The following is a 14,014-nucleotide window of genomic DNA, read 5'->3' on the forward strand; positions in this document are numbered from 1 at the left end:
ACAACATATTTCTAATTCAGGGCATATCACGACTGGGACCATATGTTGTGTTTTTTTTGTTTCCTTCCTTTGACAAATACTTACTGTTTCTGATAAATTACCTAAATGTAAATGTCATAGGATAGTATGTTGAAAAAAAGTCCTGAGCAAAAACAGTATGGCGAAAAATTTATGGAAAAAAGTCATATAGTAATTCCCAAGTCCCAATTGATTTAATAATTAACAAATTAAATATTGTTTTTATTATTTATTTTCAATACTTAAAATGGCCATCATTTGCAACAGCTGGAGGAGCTTCAAAAAACAACACCAGCAACAATTATAATAATCATTTATTTATTCAAACTAAAAAAAAAGAACAAGCAGGTAATGATGTGAATCAAGCAAACGGAGGAAACATAGAAATAATGCTTTGAAAAGGTCACTTTTTATTATTTATTATAAAACCCCAAAGATGAATTTAATGAGATCACACACACACACACACACACACACACACACACACACACACACACACACACACACACACACACACACACACACACACACACACACACACACACACACACACACACACACACACACACACACACACACACACACACACACACACACACACACACACACACACACACACACACACACACACACACACACACACGATCCAAAGAAAAAAACCCACAGGCAACAAAAAACAAACAATAAAAATGCTTTCAAATCTATTATTTCTCAAAGCGTCATAAATCACCATCTCTGTACATGATCGTGAGCGCGATATCAACAATTAAACAGCACGAAGATGATTAAAAATAATACTATGAGCTGTAGTGTTTCTCTGTATTTGATATCGCGGCCCCGTTACGAACTATTTAACCACCAGCGGGGGAGGAAACCCGATTTATAAACCGACCGGCGCGTCATGTTCACGTTAGCTTCGGTTCGGAGGGAAATTTGAACTCTGGTGGAACACGGCAAAGCTTTACGCTGCGACGGCGTATCAGGGCCACGACGGGGGGCAATATTCTGGGGAAAAGGTGGCACATTTGCCACTTTATAAAGATATATATCCGATATTAACAAGTTGTTTGGTTCCGCTAACACCGGGTGTTTGCCGTTGCTATGACAACAAGCTACCACTAGCATCTTAGCCCAACCGCCCCGATCAATAAACACCTTAAGATGACAGTTTGTCCTCATATGAATAAAAGCAACAATAAGCATCAACATCATCACCCTAAGGACCTTAACGAGGTTAAGGAGGCGTTGTTGGGATGATTCTTTAGAATAATAAATCTCTCAGCTCCGTTTGTTTTTCTACAGTGGCCCTAATATTCCGTCGTATTACGCAGACAGACCAAGAAGCAAAAAAACAAAACAAAACGTGGTGTTTCTCAGTGTTTTGGTCCACAGTTGACTCACTGGACTGTTTGCATCCATATACATCATAATCCACTTCAAAGGCTCCTGCTACCTTTAAGGCGGAGCTACTAAACTTCATGTTAAACTCTGGTCTTTGGTGAGACTCAAGTTCCTCCAATGTATGAGGAAGCAACAACACCTGAAGCTGATTGGTGGACCATCTATGTGGGGGAGGGGCTTCTGGCTGTGAGGCAGGAAGTGAATCCCGTTTGTAATCTTTAGCACATGTGCGTAGCAACGTTCGTTACTTTCTCTTGGGCATGACTCCACCTCCCGGCCCCTGACGGAGCGACCTGAAGGACTTGAAGGAGGAGTGACCTGAAGGAGGAGCGTGGAGGGGAAGGATGGAAAGAGGAGCAAAGAAGGCGGCAGCAAGGATGAACCCCAGGACGGCGGTGAAGCACCAAGATGAGATGAAGAGACAAGACGGGAAAATGGGAGAATTTGAAATCGTCTCCTTCCTCTTTTTTTTTGTGGGCGGAGCTTCATCATTGCCGGACCTCCACGTAGTTGGCTGGGAAAAGGCCGTAGGAGCCTCGGCACACACCTCGCCACCAGCCCTCGTCGATCATCTCGATGTTGGTGATGATGTCATCGGGGTCAAAGGATATCTCGTCGTCGCCGGCTGAAACGGAAGAAGAAACAGTGAGTCAGTTTGTCCAATAGCCACTAGTGTGATCCGTGGAGTGCGATCCGTGGAGTGTGATCCGTGGAGTGTGATCCGTGGAGTGTGATCCGTGGAGTGTGATCTGTGGAGTGTGATCCGTGGAGTGTGATCCGTGGAGTGCGATCTGTGGAGTGTGATCTGTGGAGTGTGATCCGTGGAGTGCGATCTGTGGAGTGTGATCTGTGGAGTGTGATCCGTGGAGTGTGATCTGTGGAGTGTGATCCGTGGAGTGCGATCTGTGGAGTGTGATCTGTGGAGTGTGATCCGTGGAGTGCGATCTGTGGAGTGTGATCCGTGGAGTGCGATCTGTGGAGTGCGATACGAGTGTGATCCGTGGAGTGTGATCCGTGGAGTGTGATCCGTGGAGTGCGATCCGTGGAGTGTGATCCGTGGAGTGCGATCCGTGGTGTGCGATACGAGTGTGATCCGTGGAGTGCGATCCGTGGAGTGTGATACGAGTGTGATCCGTGGAGTGCGATACGAGTGTGATCCGTGGAGTGTGATCCGTGGAGTGTGATCCGTGGAGTGTGATCCGTGGAGTGTGATACGAGTGTGATCCGTGGAGTGTGATCCGTGGTCTCTCACCGGCTTGGTAGTCGTACAGAGCCACCGCCGTCACGCCCACGTCCTCGCCGTACTCGTACTGCTGGCCGTCTGCAAGAGGAAGACGCTTTGTTACTGATGCTCCGCCCTCACGTGACTTCTGCACATCTGCAGTTCATGTCAAGACGTTGTGGTCACGGAAAATATTCTATTATTATTATTATATTCATTATTTATATATTTTCCGTCTTTTCCACACAATTTATTAAACTTTTATTATAATTATTATAACAGCAATAGGCTAAATTGAATCATAGTCATAGTTTATCAGCAGCATGCCGGAAAAATAGAAATACAACAATAAATGCCAGACTTTTGTGATGGATGATTTATCCTAATAATGTACGTGATTAGAGAGATTAGAGTGAGAGATTAGAGTGAGAGATTAAGAGTGAGAGGGGACAGTGGCGCCGCCAGGATTCAATTTCAATGTACGCAGAGAAACGGCAAAATACAACGTATATCATGGTGATAGGCCCTGGTGCAAATATTTTTTTTGTGCCCTCAATCCCCGCCCTAAACACAAGCGCACGCTTTTGAGCACTCCACGCACGCACACACACGCTTGGACACGCACGCACACACACGCTTGGACACACACGCACAGTACGGTATGATAACTCTGCCGGCCCGGGGAGAGAGACATGCATCGGCTCGGCCCACAGTGTTCAGCAGCAGAGAGGTGACGAGACTAGAGCCGAGCTGTATTGTGTAGTGGAGAGGGGCCAACACACGCTATGCACAATTGCGCACACACGCGCGATCGTCCTCTCAAATGCGGCTGCATCTCTCCAGGTCACTGTGTGAGCGAAAGAAAAGCTCTGACTTGCTTGGGCAGACGTTGTTTGGTGTCACCCGCTGAAATTTAAATATCTAGCCCACCTTCAAAAAAAGTACGCACAGTGCGTACAGGATTCCGGCTGGCGGTGCCACTGAGAGGGGAAACGCACCTGAAGCGTCAGCTGCTGCTGCTGCTGGTGCCGTCTCCTCAGGATTCTGGTAGAGCTCCTCCTCCTGGACCTGTGGCTCCGCCTCCTGGACATGTGGCTCCGCCTCCTGGACCTGTGGCTCCGCCTCGTACAGCTGCTCTCCGTTCTCCTCGGCAGCGCTGCGGGACACGTCCTCCGTCTGCCGGGGAAACCGTGACCCGTTAATCACAGTTATGAAACCTGTTCATCTGCAGCATCTTTTCATCATCGTCTTCCTTTGCAGGACAGACTCACCTGGTACACCGGGGGGGCAGCAGCTGGCTGGACTGGTGGAGTGGGGCTGGGACTGGGACTCGCAGCGGGGACAGGAGAGGGGGCTTTGGCGGTCTCTTCGATCTTACGGCGCGCCTCCTCCTGCTCCTGCTTCTCCTTAGCCTGCCGACGCAACCGCTCCTCCTCGGCCCGCTTCCTGTCCTCCTCCTCCTTCTGCTTGGCGATGTTCTCGAAGCGAGCCTTGATGCTGCCTGTGCTGCTGCCGGCTGGTGGGCGGAGGAATGACATGATGAGGTCACAGGGAACCGGGACGGGAACACGGCCGACGGGTCGGCGAATGCTTACCAGCCTCCACAGGTTTGGTCTTCTGGTACGACGAGGTCGGCTTCTCCACCTCCTCGAAGGTCCCGGCGCTCTGTGGACCGGAGACAACGGCGTGAGACAGGCCGAGGTCCTACAGCCTCTCTAAAGCCAAACTCAAGCACTTTCCAAGCATTTCCAGGTGCATTTCCATGCTTTTCCATCTTTGTACCAATCCAATGGTCAGTATTCAGTCTACTTATTCTGTCACTTGTTCATCACATTAAATGAGATGTTATTGTCCTCTAAACAACCAACATGATGTTTGGAGACAGCTTTTTACAGAAGGACCACAAATGAAAGGAAAACTAATTCCACTAACAGATCCACAGAAATATAATCACCAACTATTTTCATCATCTGTTCATCATCAAAAGGCATTTTTCATAAAGAAATGTCAGAAAATGCTGTTTTCAGTCCCTCAAATATGGAGATCTTCTTTTCTCTGTTCTATCATAGATGTCATCACATACAACACACATTTCAAGACCTTTAGTCTACATCCAAGCACCGTTAAAACGGGTTTTCAAGGATTTCCAGCACCGTACGGACCCTGAACAAGTCTTCCTCCATCCATGACGTCGACAGGAAACACTCCTTACCTTATCCATGCGGTCGTTCTGGACTCCGAATTTCCCTCCGAATCCTTTAGAATAATCTGGTGACGAACGGGAGACAAAGAGGGTCAGTTTCTGCTTCCTGTTGACGGTCCAGACCACAGCCGGCATGGTCGGAGCAGACCCTGGACCACCACGGGACCCTTTGGTCTGGTTTACGTAACCGATGAAGCCGACTGTGGTTGGACTCAAAGGACGGTTGAAGAGCTCATGCAGACCTGTAGGGAAACTAAACTGGATGCGGAGGGACAGACGGGACAGATAAGCCAGGCAGGTGGGGGGGGGGGCTGTGCACTGAAGATCAGCCGTGTCTCCATGTGGTCGCAGCAGGAAGTCCTTATTTAAAAGGCTCCGTGGCGGTGAACGTCATGCACGACATGAAGCAGAAGCAAACTGAAGCAGCAGCGATGATGATGATGATGATGAGGGAGGAGGAGGAGGGTGGAGGTGATCTACGCTCAGCATCAATACTGTGACTAAGGATGTCTGGAGGGTGCTGGTAACAAACGTGAATGAAATAAGACCTGCACACTGATTCCTCTTATTAAAGGTCCGTTCACACAAATAGCTACATGGAACACATTGACCACTTCCTGTCCCGCTGACACGTAGATAGTTTCCAGGTTTGTCTGCCACAGAAATGTCTTTTATTATGTTTATTTTTATGTAAATAAATATAAAACCTGGATGAACAATAATAATAATAATAATAATAATAAAATCCATGTTAATCTAAGCCGGTCAATGCTGCGTCACGGAGGATGAGAGGGGGCGGAGCCAAAGAAGGAGTAACAAGCTAGGGAAAAGGATGGCAACAATAAGGAGGGGTTAATGGGAGTCGGGTGGTGTTCGGGGGTGGGGTGGGGGGGTATCTGTGCCTTTCTGGGACTCGTGTTTAGCCAGGCTCTCCTTGTGCTCATAGCCCAGGGCACACTGGTCCTGCTTCTCCTTGTCTACCCCATACTGCCCTCCAAACCCACGCTTATAGTCTGTAACACACACACACACACACACATATATATATATGTATTTAAATAGACAAACATGTGGAGAAAATGATGGAGCCTTCATACATGGAGGAGACACTGGTTTTAAAGGAAGCAGCAGGAGAGAAGAAGACCTGTTTCACATGAAGGTGATGAGATTCAAAGGTTTGCTAACGAAGCTTCTCTCTGCATTCGCCCCTTCTGGACCCGCTTCCTGTTTCTTTAGCTGCAGCCTCTCCGGAGAGAACGCCGTTTTAACATTTAGTGTCTGGATGCGTCGCCGTAGCGATACGTGGTCGTTCAGAAACGAGCTGGACACGTTGTCTACCGCGCTGAAAACGCCAACTCTGGCTTTTTTTATTTTAGAGTTTCTTCTTCTTAAAATAATATATATTATATATAATTTAAATATTTAATAAGTTTATTATTTCATATTTAAGCAGTACATATCAATGATTTTCAGCTACTGATAAAAACTAAAAGTTAGAGATGTGGCCTCGACTGTAGTCGAAGTAGTACAGCTGGATAAAAGGCCGACCAAAGATGATTCATGCAAACAGAGTTCCACTTCCTCTATCACAGCTGCTGTCTTGTTTTTGAGGAAGCTGTCGGCGTTTGAACGACCACATCCGAAGCCACAATCAAACCACATCACAGCCGCAGTGCCAATACGACTGTGTGCTAGACCGGCCCCAAGTCGGTGCAGGTCCTCCCGGTTCAGGGTCCGATGGGGGTTTGATGTGCAACCGTTTAAACGTGTTCTTCAGAGAACAGCCTTAGAAATGTCCATCTACCGTTTCCTGGAGCGATTCTGATTCCTCTGAGAACTTGGCAGCATACACAAACAATGCTGTAGCTTTTCCTGAATGTAAACTTTTAATTCACTGTATCATCATAATAAAAACCCGGATTATTAAATAACCTATATTTTTCTCTAAACCAGTGTCAAACAAATGTAAAGTCTGAAACAAACATGAAGAAACACCGTTGATTCGGCCTCGTGAGTCTGAGAAATGGAAGTGTTTACACTCGAAGGCTCAAGGATCCAAACCAGGACCAGTACCTTTCTGGGACTCGTGCAGCTGCAGTTTCTCCTGGTGGTCCCATCCCAGCGCCGACTTGTCCTGCCGGTCCATCTGCACCCCGAACTTCCCTCCGAAGCCCTTCACGTAGTCTGAGGACAGAGAGCCGATGTTTGGACATAATCACGCTGCGGCATCGTCAACGTGGGAAATGCTAACGCTAATTAGATAGCACAGTAAAGTCACAACACCTCCTTTTAGAATGTGTTTCTAATGAACGTTGTCTTTTGATGTTTTGATGTAAATCGGCTGAAAAGTGTGACTTAATAAATTATTATTACTATTAAATAAATGAATAAACTTCTCAGGAACCAGAAGACTGAAAGTCCTGCAAACAAGTGTAGGTGATGCTAATCAAGATTACTATCCTTAAACAAATATCACGAGTCAGCCTGCTTGAGTTATCTCAGCCCACGTATGCAAACACAGGTGCATTGTGGGTGAGCTCTAGAGCTCAACAACCAGGCAGGAACATGTGAGCGAGTCAGGACCCAACGTCAGGACCAGGACCGGGACCAGACAAGTCAGGACCTGGGTCAGGACCGGGACCAGACGAGTCAGGACCAGGACCAGGACCTGAGTCAGGACCCAACGTCAGGACCAGGAACAGACAAGTCAGGACCTGGGTCAGGACCGGGACCAGACGAGTCAGGACCCAACGTCAGGACCCAACGTCAGGACCAGGACCAGACGTGTCAGGACCAGGACCCAACGTCAGGACCAGGACCAGACGAGTCAGGACCCGAGCAGGACCCAACGTCAGGACCGGGACCAGACGAGTGAGGACCCGAGTCAGGACCAGGACCAGACAAGTCAGGACCCAAGTCAGGACCAAGACCGAGACCAGACGAGTCAGGACCCAAGTCAGGACCAGGACCAGACAAGTCAGGACCAGAGTCAGGACCAGGACCAGACGAGTCAGGACCCAAGTCAGGACCCAACGTCAGGACCAGGACCAGACGAGTCAGGACCCAACGTCAGGACCCAACGTCAGGACCAGGACCGAGACCAGGACTAGACAAGTCAGGACCCAAGTCAGGACCCGAGTCAGGACCAGGACCAGACAAGTCAGGACCCAACGTCAGGACCAGGACCGAGACCAGGACCAGACAAGTCAGGACCCGACTCAGGACCCAACGTCAGGACCAGGACCGAGACCAGGACCAGACAAGTCAGGACCCAAGTCAGGACCCAACGTCAGGACCAGGATCAGGACCGGGACCAGACAAGTCAGGACCCAAGTCAGGACCCGAGTCAGGACCCGAGTCAGGACCCAACGTCAGGACCGGGACCAGACAAGTCAAGACCTGGGTCAGGACCGGGACCAGACGAGTCAGGACCCGAGTCAGGACCGGGACCAGGACCAGACAAGTCAGGACCTGGGTCAGGACCGGGACCAGACGAGTCAGGACCCAAGGACCGGGACGAGTCCTGTACATTTTGTAAGCGTTGGTATGACAGGTGGTTCTAGTTGACACGGGTCGACTGTGATAGATTATATAACAGAGACTTATAATCATACATCATCTGATCACCGAGTCCAGATATCCACACTTAAATCAGTGAGAATGGAAGTGTTTTCCGTGTGACGCGGGGTTGATACCGACCTTTCTGGGACTCGTGCCTCTCCGTTTTGCCCTGGTACTCGAAGCCCACGGCGCTCTTGTCCACCTTGTCCGTCTCAACGCCAAACTTGCCTCCGAAGCCCTTGGCGTAATCTGCCGGAGGACGGAGGAGAGCAGGAGGAGAAGTTAACGGGTTTATCTCTCAGAGCGTCGTCGTAGAAACCCTGAGCCCGATACCACACCAGCGACGAGTCGGCATGGGACGACAGGAAAACGCCGTGTCATGATTCTCCTGCATAAATTATTGTGATTTACCGTTTTATTCTATTCCTATTTTTGTTCCATCTCGGATAGAACACAAGCCAAATATAAATCAAACACAGAGATGAAAATCTATAGTTTTTCCCCTTCTTCTTCTCTGGTAAATAGTGGAGGCTGATTCTTAAAACCATTTTTCACGTCACCACCATGATACGGACTTAGACAGACTTTTATTTCACTCATTGACGATAGTCACGATAATCCCGATAAAGGAAATACATTTGTTATCGTGATCTGCAATAAATTCCTCTATCGTCCCATCCCTACTTCAGAGCTTTTAAGAGGAGGAAGAACAGGTGAACTGAAGGAATACCAGAATATCTAGAAAACCTGAGTCATGGCCGAACCAGAGACCTGAAAGGAGACCACCTGTTAAAGGTCCATCTTAGAAACAAACATAAGAGTGTTTATTCTCCATCAGAACGTCACCACATTCACCTGAGAGCCGAAACGCAAAGAGAGACGGTTGGCAAAGGGAAAGGCCGAGGAATGAAGGAAGAGGAAGAAATGCCAAACAACAGATCTGTCTGGACCTGCTCCCGTGGAGTCGGAGCGGATCGCGGTCTCTGCAGTGAAAGGAGGTCTCGACAAACCTTTCTGGGAATCGTGTTTCTCCGTTTTGCCCTGGTAGTCGAAGCCCATCGCGCTCTGGTCCACGCGATCGGCCTGCACGCCGTATCGCCCCCCAAACCCAGTGGCGTAGTCTACACAGCAAAGCAGGGGAGGGGGGGAGGGGTCAAAGGTCAGGGTGAAGCAGCATGGAAGCAGTGGTCTACAAAGAAGCAGCCCGATCCAAACGGATCATCTCGTTGGAATCGGGTAAATGTCATGAAGGCAACACAACGGTGATGACAGTGAGGGATCATGGGAAAGCAGCCTTAACACTAGAAGCTCAGAAGCCGGAGCCCTGGAAATACTGCTGCATTGTTGGCGTTTTATTCTATTTACTCTCCGGGTCTCCCTCAGGTTTCTGTTAAACCCTGTTACAGGGTTTCTAATCCATGGAGGGTCCAGGACGGACCGTGTTGTACAGGTGTGTGATGTTGGGCTCTATGAAGCTGAAAGTGCAGAGTAGGAGCTGAAATACTAAAGTGACTACGAGGTTAAAGTGCTGAATTCCAGCTTTCATCTGAAGGAGTTCTTTATCTTATAAAGTGCTCCCTAAAGGGGGCCCAGCGAGTCCACCCTGTCAACGTGGTCTGGGTGTCACACTCGGGCTGCAGAGCCACACACATAATAAAAAGGTGTGAACGTGGATCAGGGTCCTGGCAGAGACCAGCCAGACGCTCATCAGCCCGTCTGTGGTTTGGAAATGTGTGAAAGTGGGTAAAGACAAACTTTATAAACTCAACGACAGGAGATCCCAAGAAGGAAGACAACAACGTCACCTTTCTGCGAAGCGTGTTTCTCCGTCTTCCCGGCGTACTCGAAGCCGACGGCCGACTGCAAGGAGACGAAGAACCACCCGTTACTCCTTTAGACCTTCATCCCACTCTTAGCAGAAACCACTGCTGGTTCTGCTCTGGTTGTTATTCTGTCAGCGTCTGACAGGATGAGGAAACTTTCACTTGATCCACGCTGCTGTTGTCGGGTTGGATGTTGGTGCCGAACAGCCCGGATCGAGTGAAAGGTTCTTTCCATAATGTTGTCAGACATTCTTACAACAATCTGAGCACACACACACACACACACAGCTGCTGGACCATATGCTGATGTACAAGAGGCTGACATTTTACTTTCTACATGTTGGTGTTTGATACAGGGGGATGCCGCCGCTCACACAGGAAATACCTGGTCAACGCGGTCGGCTTGCACGCCGAACTTCCCCCCGAAGCCCTTGGAGGTGTCGGTCTGGGAGCAGTGCTTGGATAACTTGCTCTGGTAGTCGTGACCCACAGCAGACTGTGAAGAAACACACAAACACATGCGGTTTGAAGTGGTGACATCTGATGAGGGTGGTGCAAACAGGGTGCTCAGTCATCACATTCACACTGTGATGAGCCAGAGAGAGAGCGCTGACTCGGCCCGTTCACACAACCAAACCAGCACAGAGCCTCCGAGGTCATTCAGAATGTGTGAAAATGAAGTCAAGTCCTCGGGTTTCCATTACAACAAATATAAAAGCTCCAAAACAGAGGTAGGTGGAAATATCAGTCCTAATAAACCAGCAGGCCGGATTACATTTAGCTTCAGCTGCAGGAGAGGCCACCAGTACGGCTAACACTAAGCTACACACCTCACTGACCAGAGAGCCAACCATGAGTTCCCTCTTACCTTGTCCATGCGGTCCTGCTGGACTCCAAACTTCCCTCCGTATCCATGCGAGGACTTGGGCATGACGTCCAACTCCTTCTGCTTCAGGCTGGTGTGCTCCGTCGACACCGTCTCACGCAGCTGCTTGATGCTACGTCAGGCAAGGAAAGAGTTACCGCAGTCTGTGTCCCCCAGAGGTCTAGATCGTAGACCACATTAGTCCAGAGACCAGACTATGTGGAGGAACCAGAGACTGTCTGTGGTCCCCCAGAGGTCTAGATAGTAGACCACATTAGTCCAGAGACCAGACTATGTGGAGGAACCAGAGACTGTCTGTGGTCCCCCAGAGGTCTAGATAGTAGACCACATTAGTCCAGAGACCAGACCAGACCATGTGGAGGAACCAGAGACTGTCTGTGGTCCCCCAGAGGTCTAGATAGTAGCTCACATTAGTCCAGAGACCAGACCATGTGGAGGAACCAGAGACTGTCTGTGGTCCCCCAGAGGTCTAGATAGTAGACCACATTAGTCCAGAGACCAGACCAGACCATGTGGAGGAACCAGAGACTGTCTGTGGTCCAAACAACAAGGTCTCTGCTGTATTTATGTCTAGATGACCTTATATGGAGTGTTGGTGGAGCAGCTACAATGTTAGCGTAGCCTAGCACCATCAACCAGACTCCATTCAGAAAACCAGCGTTTTAACAGCAGTTATCTTGTGGTCTTGCAGACTGACCTAACAAAGCATGACTCAGCACTTTTTACTGATCACCATCATGATGGAGTTATTTCAGCATCCTTTACATCTGGTTATTGATATTAAATCACAGATTAATACTTGATTCTGGGTCCTCCAGCCCTTGTGGGACACATTTTGGGTCTTTCCACATTGCGTTGAATATCAAAGGAAACCTGATCGGGGTCCTCACTCTATGTGCTCCTGATGTCCTGAGCCCTCCACCGTCTTGGCCCCCCAGCGCTGCTCCCTCTCCGACACGTCATTCTAGAATCCAGGAGAACAAAAAGGCTTAATGGCAGGAAATGGGGGGGGAGGAGGAGGAGGAGGAGGGTGAAGGGCGGTGCAGAGGAGGAGGAAGCCTGCACAGGTACCTCAAAGTCGGGGTCCGTCTCCCAGTCGTCCCCGTCGTCATTTACAGCCACATTGACCGACTGTCCTGCTGCTGCCCTCCACATCTTAGTGCAACACACTGGAAAACAGGACACAATACACACTATAATACCTGCTGTACTCATCCCACATCAGCATGTCACACAAGCATCGGCACATAAATCAAAACAAAAAATAAGCTGTATACATTATTCAATGTGAGTCGTCTCGTACTCCAGCTGAACTAAAGACCGAAGACTTTTAGGCCTGCAACTGTTTACGTTGCCAAAATGTAAGAAAACATTTCCCAGAGCCCCCAGGCAACGTCTCAAAAAGAACTCTTTAGTCCGACCGACGGTTCAAAGCAGAAAACAAATCATTCTGAAAAACCTGTTTGTGTCCTTTTAAAAAGAGACTAAAACTTTACCCAGACCCCCAGACCCCCCCACACACAGGTCATGAATCCTCCCCTTCTTTAGGGTCTCAAGGTCGGCCCGGATGTGAAGGAGACGTGGCTCACATTCAACCTCAGGGGAGGGGGGACAAGAAACCAGGTCTCCCCAGACCAGGAAGCAGCCGGCCGAGTCCCAACTTTCAGAGTTACAGGAGTCTCTCCCACAACCACACCCATCACACCGGGTCCACTCCAGACCCGGGTCTAGTCCCGAGTCTAGACCCGGGTCTAGTCCCAGCGAGGCCGGAGAAACACAGAAACAGATCGAGTGTGTGATAGTGAGGAGGGGGGTAAAGTCTGGATCACAGGGGGCAGCTGGGGCAATTAACTCTACGTTGTTTCCGTGTAGGATCACAAGTTAGCCCGCCTGGGTTAGCTCAAATCATCGGCGAGTTAGCTTAAATCACAGCAGGTCGGGCCACATAAACATAAACATATACATATAAATATACAAATACGTCCTACAGAAGACGCGTGTCTGTTAAAAACGCAGCTAATTAAGCATTCAAGAGGCGTTTTCTCATCGGGAACACGGACGCGTTTGTCCGCCGTGTCGTCGTTCGGGAAACGGGTCCTGATCAGGGATCAGGACCGGGATCTAAGGGAGAGCAGCGGGGGGTATCCGTGTTTAATTTAGCTCCAGAATCAGCATAGTGGTACAGTGCGCGCGTGCGTGTGTTTGTGTGCGTGTGTTTGTGTGTGTGTGTGTGGCATTTCCTGTTCCAGTCGTCCCAGTTAGCTCGCCGGCTAACGCTAGCATTCCTTCTAGAACGATTAACCGCCGGAGCGCGAGCGTCCCGCCGGTAGACATGTTTTTATTTACCGATTTAACGGCACTCACCGAGTCCCGGAGAGCGGTCTGAATGGATGAATCCCCCGGTAAGATGCCGACGTGGACTCGCTCACACCTCCAGCAGCGTTGACGGAGAAACGGTGGCGTTACTGGGATCCACTGGATCTCTCTCGCTGTCTCACCGCGGCGCTTCCGGCTCTCCCAGTATCCCCGTTCTCCGCCCGATGACGTCTCGAGGGGGCGGGGCATGCACGTTTTTTGGTACTGCGCCTCATTCTTGTTCTAATTTTTTACATTCTATGTATTTATTTAATTAGTATTTATTTATTTAAGGTAATGCTTTTATTGTTTTATGTAAAACACTTTGAATTGCCTGGTGTTGAAAGGTCATAAAGTTGCCTTGCCTCAAAAATGTACTTCATAAATGACCACAAAAAAAATATTTTAATTTAAATATGTTTAAAAGTGAATTTAGAGTTTATGATTTTGTATGTGAAACGTCCGGTGTTCGGCCTATTACTGTATGTAACCTTCTAATGACCCCAACGCTACATTATTTAATCTATTTAATTATAGACATGAAC

At 48.9% G+C, this 14,014-nt stretch overlaps 1 protein-coding gene across 4 annotated transcripts; it reads right to left on the minus strand.

The window, feature by feature from the left end:
• Positions 1-314: 314 nt before the first annotated feature.
• cttn (cortactin) lies at positions 315-13,643 on the minus strand. 4 transcript variants are annotated; one of them, XM_084030958.1, is made up of 16 exons: positions 13,479-13,643; positions 12,186-12,283; positions 12,005-12,078; positions 11,097-11,226; positions 10,614-10,724; positions 10,211-10,265; positions 9,416-9,526; positions 8,544-8,654; positions 6,918-7,028; positions 5,747-5,857; positions 4,854-4,909; positions 4,237-4,306; positions 3,913-4,157; positions 3,640-3,817; positions 2,672-2,740; positions 315-2,044 (listed from the first exon to the last, which is right to left on the minus strand). In XM_084030958.1, exons 2-16 carry the CDS (start codon positions 12,267-12,269, stop codon positions 1,908-1,910), a joined length of 1,653 nt encoding a protein of 550 aa, XP_083887084.1. In that variant the 5' UTR covers positions 12,270-12,283; positions 13,479-13,643; the 3' UTR covers positions 315-1,907. The 4 variants fall into 4 exon arrangements, with proteins under 4 accessions (XP_083887084.1, XP_083887086.1, XP_083887085.1 ...); XM_084030960.1 differs by lacking the exon at positions 9,416-9,526; XM_084030959.1 differs by lacking the exon at positions 5,747-5,857.
• Between the last annotated feature and the right edge of the window lie 371 nt (positions 13,644-14,014).

This window comes from Eutrigla gurnardus (assembly GCF_963514095.1).
Source record: "Eutrigla gurnardus genome assembly, chromosome: 1".
Lineage (NCBI taxonomy): Eukaryota > Metazoa > Chordata > Actinopteri > Perciformes > Triglidae > Eutrigla > Eutrigla gurnardus.

Excerpts from the sequence above, each read along its gene's own strand:
- cttn (XM_084030958.1), bottom strand. The coding sequence starts at position 12,269 with ATGTGGAGGGCAGCAGCAGGACAGTCGGTCAATGTGGCTGTAAATGAC. Across the intron at positions 11,227-12,004 it reads GGACATCAGGAGCACATAGA|CATCAAGCAGCTGCGTGAGA; the intron begins GTGAGGACCCCG and ends TGCCTGACGTAG. Across the intron at positions 5,858-6,917 it reads GCTGCACGAGTCCCAGAAAG|ACTATAAGCGTGGGTTTGGA; the intron begins GTACTGGTCCTG and ends TGTGTGTTACAG.